Source organism: Geotrypetes seraphini, chromosome 1, assembly GCF_902459505.1.
Source record: "Geotrypetes seraphini chromosome 1, aGeoSer1.1, whole genome shotgun sequence".
Classification (NCBI taxonomy): Eukaryota; Metazoa; Chordata; class Amphibia; order Gymnophiona; family Dermophiidae; genus Geotrypetes; species Geotrypetes seraphini.
In genome coordinates this window covers 86142311-86155784 of record NC_047084.1, presented here as the reverse complement: position 1 = coordinate 86155784, position 13474 = coordinate 86142311, and the positions used below count along the sequence as shown (strand labels likewise).

At 44.8% G+C, this 13474-nt stretch overlaps 1 protein-coding gene across 5 annotated transcripts in view; it reads left to right on the top strand.

Annotated features, from left to right (window-relative positions):
• Positions 1 to 13474, top strand: part of MAPK4 (mitogen-activated protein kinase 4) — a 256820-nt gene that overhangs the window by 242117 nt on the left and 1229 nt on the right. For all 5 annotated transcript variants that reach the window (XM_033934496.1, XM_033934513.1, XM_033934477.1 and 2 more), the window contains one exon: positions 8785 to 8986. In XM_033934496.1, coding sequence (XP_033790387.1) covers positions 8785 to 8986 — 202 coding nt within the window. The remainder of the gene's footprint in view (positions 1 to 8784; positions 8987 to 13474) is intronic.

The window sequence follows — 13474 nt, the reverse complement described above, 5'->3', positions numbered from 1 at the left end:
TCTCCTCACAAAATCTTTCAATTTTCATGGTGAGTTACTCCGGGTCCCTTCCTCTTCCCTCCGCCCAGGACCATGCTATCTTCCCGCCAAGCTGAAACAATCCATTGAGGCTTCACTGCAAGTGAAGTCTCTCACTTTTCTTTCACCCCATGGAAGTGGATATCCACTCTGACTGTCTCTGTTCCCTCCTGGTATCGGCCCTCAGGTATAGGGTTAATTTTTAGTAGCACTCATTGATCCACTTTGTCTCGCTTTCTTTCCTCAGCCTGGGGTTGCCCTTCCTTTCCTGCCACACTGAAACAATCTTCTGCTTGCTCTGCTAGCAAGACTCACTTGGGCCCTCTTTTACTAAGGTGCGCTAACCGATTAATGCGTGCTAATTAATTTAGTGCACACTAAACGCTAACGCGTGCATGTTAGTCTATGGACGCATTAGCGTTTAGCGCACACTAATTCAATTAGTATGCGCTAATCAATTAGCGCACCTTTGTAAAAGAGAGGGTTGGACTCTCACCCTATATATAGGCCTGGGGTGTCGAAGTCCCTCCTCGAGGGCCGCAATCCAGTTGGGTTTTCAGGATTTCCCCAATGAATATGTATGAGGTCTATTAGCATACAATAAAAGCAGCGCATGTAATATGCATATTCATTGGGGAAATTCTGAAAACCCGACTGGATTACGGCCCTCGACTTTGACACCTGTGCTGTAGGCTGACATTTTTTTTGAGTCTCCCTCAGTACCATGGACTCTGGTGTGAGATTAGAATAACCAAAAGCCCCATTTCTACTCCTTGCCTCCCTTTTATTTGCTCTTTCCCCCTCCCAATCAGGCTAGGGTCCTCCAACTCCTACCACCATTTTTTGAGACTGGATTCCCCCTGCACTTGTGAGGCTTTGAAGATTGTTGCGCCTGTGCTGTTGAGGGAATGTGATGTGTGGGTTCCCGACCTGTTAAGTATGCATTGTGGACACTCTCGTTTTACCAAGAGTATTTTGGAACATGGCTGTATGAGGATGGTTTATTTCCCAATCTCCTGAGCAATGTTTGGCATTACGCTTGCATTGGGAAGCCATGCACTAAGACTAAGCCATCAGTGCACAGTTCTGACACAAGAGTCCCACCCCCACCCCTGGTCTTTTCTGATTAGAGGTCACTGTTACAAATAAACAGTTACACTATGAATTATAGACTTCTGCTGTGTAGTTAATTTATTCCAGATATCTTAACTTCTCTGTTGTTGTGTACAGAATTGCCTTCTTTGGATGCCCAAGGCCTTTATCAAACTATTGATTCCTTGGGTAATTAATGCAAACAAGACACAAGTAAGCCAGCGATTAATACTAAAATAGATACAATGGACATCTCACTCTGTTCTTTCCTAATGATTAACCACAAATTAACTTGCTTCTGAGAGCACACAGTTCTTGCCTTGCGTTAAATCAGTGTGTGTTGGGGGGGTGGAGGTAGGGGGGTCAATCCACCCATCTTGTAGCAGGAAAGGAAGCTTAGGTAAATGGCAACTTGTGCTGGCTAACAAGGAAATATATCAAAACCAGAGAAACAGCCATGTAGAAGGCCAAGTGGGCAAACGAGGTAAAAATGAGCCATTTCTGGTCTGTCCTGATCCACCTTGAGTAATGCAGTAGTTGTCTCATTTCCGTGTGAATAAATCTGATTATACCATTGTAGACATGCAGTCTACTGAAAAAAAAAAGCTGGAAATCAATGCCTGTACGTCCTCAGCTTTGACGTTGGTACAGATGGAAAAAACCAAAACATTTGCCCATATTTCTATCTCTATACCATTTTATTTTCATGCTCAGACCTAACTCCGTTAAGAATCAATGGGGAAACCCTAGGCTCTCACACAAAAAATATTCTGCTTATTGCAGTGAAAACAAACTAACATTACTTTAGCAAGTGACAGAGTATGAAGAATTGCTAGCATACAAGGCTAATATGAGCTCATATTTTTTTTTTTTTTAATTAAATTATTTTGCATCCTTCACTCATAGTTCCACGAAGAGACAGCATTCACAAATTCTAACTACTTACCAATTTCTTAGATGCACTATGGATTCTTCAGCTTCATGGCCTCACAATCTTTCAATGCTTTTCCACACAGGCTATTAAGACTAAAGACATAAGAACATAAGCAATACCTCCGCTGGGTCAGACCTGAGGTCCATCGTGCCCAGCACTCCGCTCACACGGCGGCCCAACAGCCTTTAGTTCAGCTTTAGCCACGGTTTCATCAAGCAGCCGCAGAGCCTTTGCTAGGCCGGCCTACTTCAATGATGCGAAGCGGGCAGGCTTAGCAAAAGCCCCGAGGCTGCCTGATGAAACCGCGGCTAAAGTGAAACTAAGCTAGCTGATGCTGGACAGGGGGAGCAGGGAAGGGAAAAGGGGTACTGCTGGACAGGGGGGTAGGTAAAAGGAGGGAGAAGGGCTACTGCTGGACATGGGAGCAGGGAAGGGAGAAGGGGTACTGCTGGACAGGGGGTGGTAAAAGGAAGGAAAAAGATGGACAGGGGGAGGTAAAAGGAAGGGGGAAGGGCTACTGCTGGACAGGGGGAGCAGGGAAGGGGTACTGCTGGACAGGGGGGGAGGTAAAAGGAAGGGAGAAGGGCTACTGCGGGACAGGGGGAGGAGGGAAGGGGTACTGCTGGACATGGGAGGTAAAAGAAAGGGAGAAGAGGTGCTGCTGGACAGGGGAGAAGGGGTATTGCTAGATAGGGGGGGGAGGTATAAGGAAGGGAGAAGATGGGGGAGGGAAGGAGGACTAGAGGAGAAGCATGCAGGAGGCCCTGGAAACATAGTTAAAAGCACAAAAAAATAAAGTCACCAGACAACGAAAGTAGGGAAAATGATTTTATTTTCAATATAGTGATTGAAATGTGTCAGTTTTGAGAAAGGAAAGATGTTAAACTTTAACTGTGAGGGCCACAGAAAAAATAGGGTATTTGGAGGGCTGTAGAAAAAATAGTTAATGTCTTATTAAAGAAATGACAATTTTGCATGAGGTAAAAACTCTTTATAGTTTATAAATCTTTCCTTTAACAGTTAAAGGAAAGGTTTATAAACTATAAAAAGTTTTACCTCATGCAAAATTGTTATCAATAATAATAAAACCTAAGTGAAGGTTGATAGGGAAAGGGGAAATGGAGAGAGAGTTCTATGAAGGTGAAGGACAAAGAAAAGGGACAGATTTTTAAGTTGGTGGAAATAGGGAAGATAAAAGGGGAAATGGGAGCCTGAATTTGGGGGTAAGACATAAGAATAGTTTATTCTAGCACCAGTTAATGTAACACTAGTAAAGAATAAAGTTGTGTCAATGAAGAACATCCTTGTTGGAGACATTTCTTTCTCATGACTTTTTCTTTTGTACATTGAATTTCCGAGGTCATTGTCAACTGCGAGCCTGGCTAACTCCCATGGTCTGAATATCGGCCTCTTTAAATACAAACATCTACATCTTCATTCGGACCTCGTTAAAGAGAAGAAAAAGGCATTTATTGCCTACAAACATTTAGGAAAGCGGGAGGCAAAAAAAGACTATCTGGATAGGTCTAAAGCAGTCAGAGAGGCCAAGCTCCGGATAGAGGAGAATCTAGCGTAGAACATTAAGAAAGGGGATAAATACTTCTTTAAGTATATTAGTGACAGGAAAAGAAACAAAGATGGAATAGAACGACTTAGGCAATCGGATGGGAATTATGCAGAATCGGATTCCACTAAGGCCGAACTACTAAATGAATACTTCTGCTCAGTCTTCACCTGTGAGGCGCCGGGATCCGGTCCACAGTTACGGACAAGGGAAAGACAGAAAGACCCATTTCAAGATTTCGAGTTTACGCCCAGTAACGTCTACTGCGAACTTTCAAGACTCAAGGTAAACAAAGCCATGGGACCAGACAACCTACACCCCAGGGTGCTCAGAGAGTTGAGTGAAGTCCTGGCGGAACCATTATCCGTGCTCTTCAATCTTTCCCTAGGCACGGGAAGAGTCCCCTTGGACTGGAAAACAGCTAACGTTATTCCCCTCCACAAAAAGGGCTGCATCACAGAGACAGCAAATTACAGATCAGTGAGTCTCACATCCATAGTCAGCAAACTCATGGAAACACTGCAATCTGATAAAATCTGCACGATCCCCATCAACACGGATTTACCAAGGGCAGGTCCTGCCAATCAAATCTAATTAGCTTCTTTGACTGGGTAACAAGACAACTGGATGCCGGGGAGGCCCTGGATGTGGTGTATTTGGACTTCAGAAAAGCTTTTGATAGCGTCCCACACCGCAGGTTATTGAACAAGCTGAAATCGCTAGGATTAGGGGAGACACTAACTGCATGGGTTAAGGATTGGCTCAGCGGTAGACTTCAGAGGGTGGTGGTAAATGGTACCCCTTCTAAAACATCAGAAGTGACCAGTGGAGTGCCACAAGGCTCGGTCTTGGGCCCAATCCTATTCAACATATTCATAAGCGATATGACCCAAGGGCTTAGAGGAAAAGTATCATTGTTCGCTGACGATGCCAAACTGTGCAACATAGTAGGTCAAAACACTTTGCCAGATAGTATGACGCAGGACCTACTACTATTGGAACAATGGTTATCGACTTGGCAGCTCAGCTTCAATGCTAAAAAATGTAAAGTAATGCACCTGGGTAGAAGAAATCCGTGCAGAACTTACACACTGAATGGTGAGACTTTAGCTAGGGCCAAGGCAGAACGTGATTTAGGAGTTATCATTAGTGATGACATGAAAACTGCCAATCAAGTGGAAAAGGCTTCCTCCAAGGCAAGGCAAATGATGGGTTGTATCCGTAGAGGTTTTGTCAGCAGGATGCCAGGAGTCATAATGCCGTTGTACAGATCCATGTTGAGACCTCATCTGGAATACTGTGTTCAATTCTGGAGACCACATTACCAGAAAGATATGCTGAGAATTGAGTCGGTTCAGAGAATGGCCACCAGGATGGTCTCGGGGCTCAACGATCTCCCGTATGAAGTAAGGCTGAATAAATTGCAGCTTACTCACTCGAGGAACGAAGAGAGAGGAGACATGATTGAGATGTTTAAATATATTACAGGCAGGATCGAGGTAGAAGAGGATATCTTCTGTCTTATAGGACCCTCGCCCACCAGAGGGCAACCGCTGAAAATCAGGGGAGGGAAATTTCATGGTGATTCCAGAAAGTATTTCTTCACAGAACGGGTGGTTGATCGTTGGAACGAACTCCCACTGCAAGTGATTGAGGCCAACAGCGTGTCAGAGTTTAAAAGTAAATGGGATATTCACTTAGGATCTCTAAGGGTGTAAAGGAGGGTGGGTCAGTAAAAACAAGGGGGTGGGTCATTAGAGTGGGCAGACTTGATGGGCTATGGCCCTTTTCTGCCGTCATCTTCTATGTTTCTATGACATGAGTTCTGCCGTATACTAAAGTATTTTATAAGTAAACAAGGAGGGGCATTTTCAAAAGAAAGTCCGAGCCAGAATTAGGATATCCTGCTCATAACAACTAAAACTTGAAACAGAGTTTGGCACTGTGCCTTATACCAGTGTTTTTCAACCTTTTTACACCTATGGACCGGCAGAAATAAAATAATTATTCTGTGGACTGGCATCGGTCCGTGGACCGGCGATTGAAGAACATTGGGCTAAGTCGTGGGCCAGACCCCGCCCTCTCTACCCAATCTCCACCCCAGACCCCACCCCCATAATAGTACTAATTGCACCTTGCACGTCCCGTGCCTCATCTGGAAGCCTTCCCTCTGACGTTGCAACGTCAGAGAAGGCTTCCGGTTCAGGCGCAGGATGCCTGTAGGAGCCACTACCCGTGGCTTTGTGCACTGAATCAGTTAGGAAGAGGGAGCTGGCTCGAAGATAACACCGCATCGATCGCACCGTGGACTGGAGGTTGAAGAACACTGTTTTGGGCCTGATACACGTGCTGGCCCTGTGGACCAGCAGGAAATTTCTGTGGACCAGCACTGGTCCATGGACCGGTGGTTGAAGAACACTGCCTTATACAACAGCAGGCAATGAGTGCACAAATATTAATGAATGCCAATTAACTTCAATAATTGGTTGGCATCCAATTATTGACAGTTAAGGGCTCATTAGTCAGTTAATTTGAGTGTACATCTTGGATGCATGCATAAATTTGGGTCTGCAAATCTAGATGCCTTATTAGAATCTGTGGAGAGTGAATAGCTGTAAGGGGGCATTCACAAGGGTGGTTCATGGGAGGGGCATGCGTGTGGCTTCCATTTACATGTGCAATTTACAGAATCAATTAATTTTATTTATTTAAAACATTTTTTATCCGCCTTTATTAATGCACCCTTGATACATTTTTACATATACCCTTATACATATACCCTTGATACATTTGGGCACTCCATTTTGGAGTGGCGGGCCTGCGAGCAGGAGGGACTGGGCATCCCTGCTGCTGTCATCCAGTTTTGAGCTATGGAGGAGGTGTGGGGGGTGGTTTGGGAGGGGGGGCATTCAGTGGCAGGAGGAAATGGGCATCCCTCCTGCAAATTTTTTTTTAGGAAGGGGAGTGGGGAGGGGCAATTTCAGGAGGGTCCTGGTAGGGGGGTCAGTTCAGCAGGGGGTTTTGCAGCATCAGGAGTGGGCATCCCTCCTGCCTCTATTTTGGTACTGGAGTTATCAGGGAGGGTCATTGTGGGGGAATCATCATTGAGGGGAGTGGTTTTTTTTTAAATGGGGATGGATATTGTGCGTGTCTTCTGTGCCCATTGAAAATAATTTTTTAAAAAGGCTTCCTGCCCTGAAGAGCTGAGCGGCAGGAGGTTGCTTCGGGGCTTCCCCTGCAGCTCAGCTGTTTGGGATTTTCTGTGCATGTGTTGAGTCGGTTTTCTGACTGGTGGGGTGGAATTAGGGAAGACATCTGACTCAACTCATTTGCATGGGAAGCCTTTTGGGCATGGTTCGATGTTTGGAAAAAATGTCCCATAGCGACCTGCATGGTCTTAAAGACCGTGCTTTATGCATCTAGCCCCAAGTTATGCTTGTAACTTTTAATATCTTATGAGATATTAATTGCTAATTGTTGGCGCTGATTAGGTTTGTTAAACAAGTTGTGCATGCAAATGTGCACTGTGTACACTGATTTGTACGCACAATGTAAGGCACCTTATACAGAATTTGGGTGTTAGCGCCTTTTTTTTTTCGGTGCACATTTATAGAATTCTCCTCATGTCACTTATGTGTAACCTAACAGAATAGCGCTTAGCTGTTGGGCTGTCACTTACCTGTGTAAGTGTACACTTAGCTACAAAAGTGACAGTATGCTGTATCCTTATGTGTTCAAGTGGTGTATAAATTTGGACTCAAAAAATGGAGTGGGGAAGGGAATGATACTTGTATAACATCTACATGAAATAATGCAGGCATAACAAAGAGTCTTTCAATCCTTTCTTTTTGTGCTGGACCCCAACACAGCGACGCCATTCAGCTCATGCGGAAGCTTGCAGCGTTCTTATTTGGTACCGCGTTAAGCAGCAGGCTCCTAACAGGATATCAAGAGTATTCCTTTTTGGTTTTATTATCTGTATTCTGGTGCCATCTACTGGGCTTCATTCATACCCCCCCGAGGAAGGCTTTCATAGCCGAAACACGGACCGTGTCAAGGTCAAGCACAAAAAAAAGGATTGAAAGACTTTGTTATGCTGGCATTATTTCATGTAGATGTGTTATATTTATTAGTTTTTTATATAGTTTAAATTAACGGTCTCAAACTCAAAACCTTTGCAGGGTCACATTTTGGATTTGTAGGTACTTGGAGGGCTGCAAAAATAAATAGTTAATGTCTTATTAAAGAAATGACAACTTTGCATGAGGTAAACTTGTTATAAATTTTTCCTTAATTGCTTCTAATAATTTCAGCTATACAAAGCTGAAAGCAGTGCAAATTGCAGAAAGTGAAGTTTAGATAGTTTTTCACTTTCTGCACATTGCACTGCTTTCAGCTGTGTATAGCTGAAATTATCAGAAGCAATTAAGGAAAGATTTATAAACTTTAAAGAGTTTTACCTCATGCAAAATATAGATTCTAAAGCATCAACTGCAAGAGACATGTTGGTGTAGTCCTCTAGGCATTTTTATAGGGGGGAGAACTTGTGCCTTAAGTGTCCAGTGGTTGCATCCGCAACCACCTGCAGCTCTTACCTCCTCCAGCACCGGACACAACCGCCATCTTACATCAAGCAGTCACCACCAGGAAAGGTGCCAAATTTCATGAGAATTCATGAGATTACGTACACACGCACAAGCTGCACTGCCTCCATTGGTTACCTTACGTTCTGGAACATTGCCTGCCTCACTGCTGTAACCTCACGCAAGCGCTTTCCTGCATCTGTACATGATTGTGAGGTGGAGTGGAGAGGACAATCGCGTACAGACACAGGAAAGCACTTGTGTGAGGTTACAGCAGTGAGGCGGGCAACGTTCCAGAACAATGTTAACATACTGAGGGTCTCAAAATAGTTCCTGGAGGGCCGCAAGTTTGAAACCACTGGTTTAAATAAATTGATTGTCCCTGAAGTTGGTTGACTGTGTCCCTTCCCCACTCCGTTTTTTTGGTTTACATTTTCACACATGGGGTTGTGTGTTTCCTTTGTGTTGTGGTATAAATTTGGACACCTTGTTCTAGAATCACCCTTCACGCTGATAGAATATCATATAATTTTAAGCACTGGCTCTCCCACTGCTAATTTACTTGAATATGTTGTTATGTTTGTAATCCACAGCTATTGATTTCCTGGAGAGGATATTGACCTTTAACCCTATGGATCGGTTAACAGCAGAGGTAGCTTTGCAGCATCCCTACATGTCCCCATATTCCTGCCCTGAGGATGAGCCCATCTCCCAGCATCCATTTAGGATTGAGGATGAGATTGACGACATTCTGCTGATGGAAGCCAGCCAGAGCGAAATTTCAAACTGGGACAGGTACAACATTAGTGTCTTATAACACTTGCTGCCGCTGCTTTAGAACTGAAAAAAATAGAACAAAGTAATCCTAGCAGTGGCATAGCGAGGGTGAGTGGTGCCCCTCCCTCCTCCAGTCTCTTCTCTGTACCCCCCCACCCCTTCCCTTCCCCCATACCTTTTTAATTTTCCGGGTACGAGCAACATTGCAAACTTGCTGCCCACACCATGTCGGCTATCCCTCTGACGTCACTTCCTAGGTACGAGGCCTAGAAGTGATGTCAGAGAGAGGCGACACTGACCCGGGCAGCAAGTTTGTAATACTGCTTGTGCAGGGAAAATTAAAGAGGTACGAGGAAGAGAAGGGGCGCATGTGTGCGGCAAGGAGAGGGGAAGGGTCGGGTGCCAGTGCCCCTACCAAGATCATGCCCAGGTCGGACCGTGCCCCCTCCCCCCCTTGCTACGCCACTGGATCCTAGAACTATCTAAAGACTGTGCAGATGACAAAATCTGCACCACCAAAATTCACCCCACCAAAATTCACATTATGAAAAGGAACATATACAAAGTCCTTATTATAGATGCAAGTGAATTCCACATTTAGACAGCAACATTTTTAGCACATGTGTAAGTACTGATTTCCAAAAACAACTATTTAAATGTAAGACTCAACACAGAAGTAGGAACCAGTGTTTGCAATGTTCAGGCTTGAATGTATAGTCCAGCTAAGAATCCATATGACATTATGAGAGCATTACTTAATAGATTATAAGGAGATGTGGTTTAGATGGAGTATGGGGGACCAAAACATACACGTGCATTCCCCACTTCAGAAAGGAATCCATGGATATGTTCTCAATATTTCCACACTGAGATTTAGAGCACAGACAGGAGTTTCAAAAATGTGTATAATGCAAACATGATACCCTAGCCAAGCAGCAAGGAGGCCGACAACAATCACAGTGGAATCCATCTGAATCTGTTTTTAAAATCCATTACAGATGTCTTTGACTCCCCAGTCATTAGTAGAGGTATAGAAGCTTCTGATAAAGATAAAAATGGTTGATTTGGCCAACCCTTTCCAGGAGGGGTTAAGGTGGAATCTTCCTTGATCTCCCATTGTGCATTTCCCCTCCTAATTAGAAAAAAAAAAGAATTCATATATGTAGGTTTTCCAAATGGTTGCCATACACATGTAACTGCTGACACTTACATGTATAAATTCTGAAATACTGTATTATATGTGCAGGTTGCAGAGTTTCCTCCAGTAATTATTCTCCATATTTATAACTGCAAATTGGATGTACTTGTGAATTCCTGCAAGTATTTTAATAAAGGCTCTACATGGGCAGATTCTTTTTTAAATTACTACTGGATAGTGGTGTAGCCAGACAGCCAATTTTTTTTTTTTTTTGTCAAACAATTTTTATTGATAAGAACATAAGCATTGCCTCTGCTGGGTCAGACCAGGGGTCCATCGTGCCCAGCAGTCCGCTCCCGCGGCGGCCCCCCAGGTCCTTGACCTGAAAGTGTTCCCTACCTAACCTAAAATATCCATACCCTATTCGCTCAATGTCCTGTAAGGTAAACCTCTATCTGTACCCTATAATCCCCTTCGCTTCCAGGAAGTCATCCAGTCCCTTTTTGAACCCCAGAATTGTACTCTGTCTTATCACCTCTCCGGGAAGCGCGTTCCAGGTGTCCACCACCCTCTGAGTGAAGAAGAACTTCCTTGCATTCGTTATGAATCTGTCTCCTCTCAGTTTTTCTGAATGACCTCTTGTTTTAGTTGTCCCTGCTAGTCTAAAGAATCTGTCCCTCTCCACCTTCTCTATGCCTTTCATGATTTTATAAGTCTCTATCATGTCCCCTCTCAGTCTCCGCTTCTCCAGGGTAAAGAGCCCCAGCCTGTCTAACCGTTTGGCATATGAAAGGTTCTCCATACCCTTTATCATCCTCGTTGCCCTCCTCTGGACCCTCTCGAGTATTGCCATGTCCTTCTTGAGGTATGGCGACCAGTATTGGACGCAGTATTCCAGATGTGGGCGCACCATTGTCGATACAGTGGCAGGATAACTTCCTTCGTTCTGGTAGTGATACCTTTTTTGATAATGCCCAACATTCTGTTAGCTTTTTTTGAGGCCGCTGCACATTGCGCCGCCGGCTTCATTGTGTTATCCACCAATACCCCCAGATCTTATTCTTGGCTGCCTTCCCCTAGTACCCTCCCTCCCATCGCGTAGCTGTACATGGAGTTCCCCTTCCCTATGTGCATTCCCTATGTTCCCTTACATTTCTCCACATTGAAGCTCATCTGCCATTTTTTTGCCCACTCACTCAGTTTGTTCAGGTCGCTCTGCAGTTCTTTGCATTCCTCAACAGTTCTGACCCTGCTGGAGAGTTTTGTGTCATCCGCGAACTTGATAACTTCGCACTTTGTCCCCATTTCTAGATCATTAATAAATATATTGAACAGCAGTGGTCCCAGCACTGACCCTTGCGGAACACCACTTGTGACCCCTATCCAGTCAGAGTAGTGCCCCTTTACTCCTACCCTCTGTTTCCTGTCCGCCAGCCAATTTTTGATCCATCTGTGCACGTCCCCTTCCACCCCGTGACTCCACAGTTTCTTCAGTAAGCGTTCATGGGGCACCTTGTCAAAGGCTTTTTGGAAATCTAGATATATAATGTCTACTGGGTCACCTTGGTCCAATTGCTTACTTATCCCCTCATAGAACTGCAGTAGATTTGTCTGGCATGATTGGCCTTTACAGAAACCATGCTGGCTCGATCTCATCAGATTATTTTTTTCTATATGCTCATTGATACCTTCCCTGATCAGTGATTCGGCCATCTTCCCCAGAACAGAGGTTAGGCTCACCGGTCTGTAGTTTCCTGGGTTGCCTCTCGATCCTTTTTTGAAGATCGGTGTAACATTCGCTATCTTCTAGTCCTCCGGCATTACCCCTGTTCTCAAGGACAGGTTGCAAATATGCTGCAGTAGCTCTGCTGTTTCATCTCTGAGCTCTTTCAGTATTCTCGGGTGGATCCCATCTGGGCCCAGAGCTTTGTCCGTTCTTAATCTATCTATCTGCCTGAGAACGTCTTTGAGGCTTACCTCCATGCATGATAATTTCCCCTCTTGATCTCCCCTGAAGATTTTTTCCGGTTCTGGCACACTGGTTGTGTCCTCTATTGTAAAGATGAAAAAGGCACCAACAAGAAAACAGCAGACAAGAAGGCATAAGAACAAGGATGATAAATCCAAAAAAAGCGCAAACAAAACATCATCAAATGTGGGAGAACAACCACAATAGAACCCATCCCCCACAGACAAGTCCCCCCCCCATAGCAACAGGATATCAACACGGTAACAATGCGGGAAGAAGCCCAGGTCCCGGTGTCCGATAGACCGCAGCTCGCAAGGGGAGGGTTACAGGTAACAATGGTGAATGGAGCCCAGCAGAGGCAAAGAACGAAGCAATGAACACAACCACAGCAGAAAAAAAACATACAGGTGCACCAAAAGCCACACAACAACGATATCAGCCAGCCAATATTGAGCAGGCCTGAGCCCAAAGGGGCAGACTTTGCTCTCTTTCCCTCCCTTCTCCCCCCCTCCATGCAGCAGACTCTCTCTCTCTCTCTCCCTCCCTCCCTTCCCACCCCTCCAGCCTGCTTAGCTTTTCTTTAGGTCACTGGCAGCGGGTCCTACATACTGCTGGCAGCTGACCTGGAATCGTTCCTTCTGATGCATTTGCGTTTTGTATCACTTTAAGATGTCTTTCCCTCCCCCACTGAGATATACAGCATTCATGTACAATATGAATGTGATATAAAATATGCATACTTGATCCTGATCCATCTTTGCCATTTTTCTTGCTAAGAATAGTGGTTCTCAAACCTGTCCTGGAGGCACCCCAAACAATCAGGGTTTCAGGATGTCCACAATGAATATTCATGAGAGAGCTTTGCGTGCATGGTCTACACTGCATACAGTGGTGAGCCCCCAGGACAAGTTTGGGAACCACTGGCTTAGACTGTAAAAGTCTGAACAACACTGGACCTGCTGGAGTTGTCATTGAAGCCCACTCCAGCTTATCCTGATCTGCACTTCCATGTAAGACACACAAACCATAGAAATCTGTGTGACATTGGCCTCACTTCCCCACTTTTGTTTAATCCTACCAGTGGCGTAGTGAGGGAAACTAGTGTCTGGCACCCGGTGGGCTCACAATCTATCTAATGTACCTGGGGTAATGGGGGATTAAGTGACTTGCCCAGGGTCACAAGGACCAGCATGGGATTTTAACCCACAACCTCAGGGTGCTGAGGCTGTAACTTTAACCACTGTGCCACACACTCCATAGGTGTCCTCGTGTTAAAACTCCAGGTGCATATGTGGAACAGCTTTCCAACAGAAGCAAAATTGGGAACAAAATTCAAGAAAGCAGAAGGCAAGCTTTGGTTGGGAAGTGAGGGTAAACCTGGAGATCAGGTAGAGTCTGT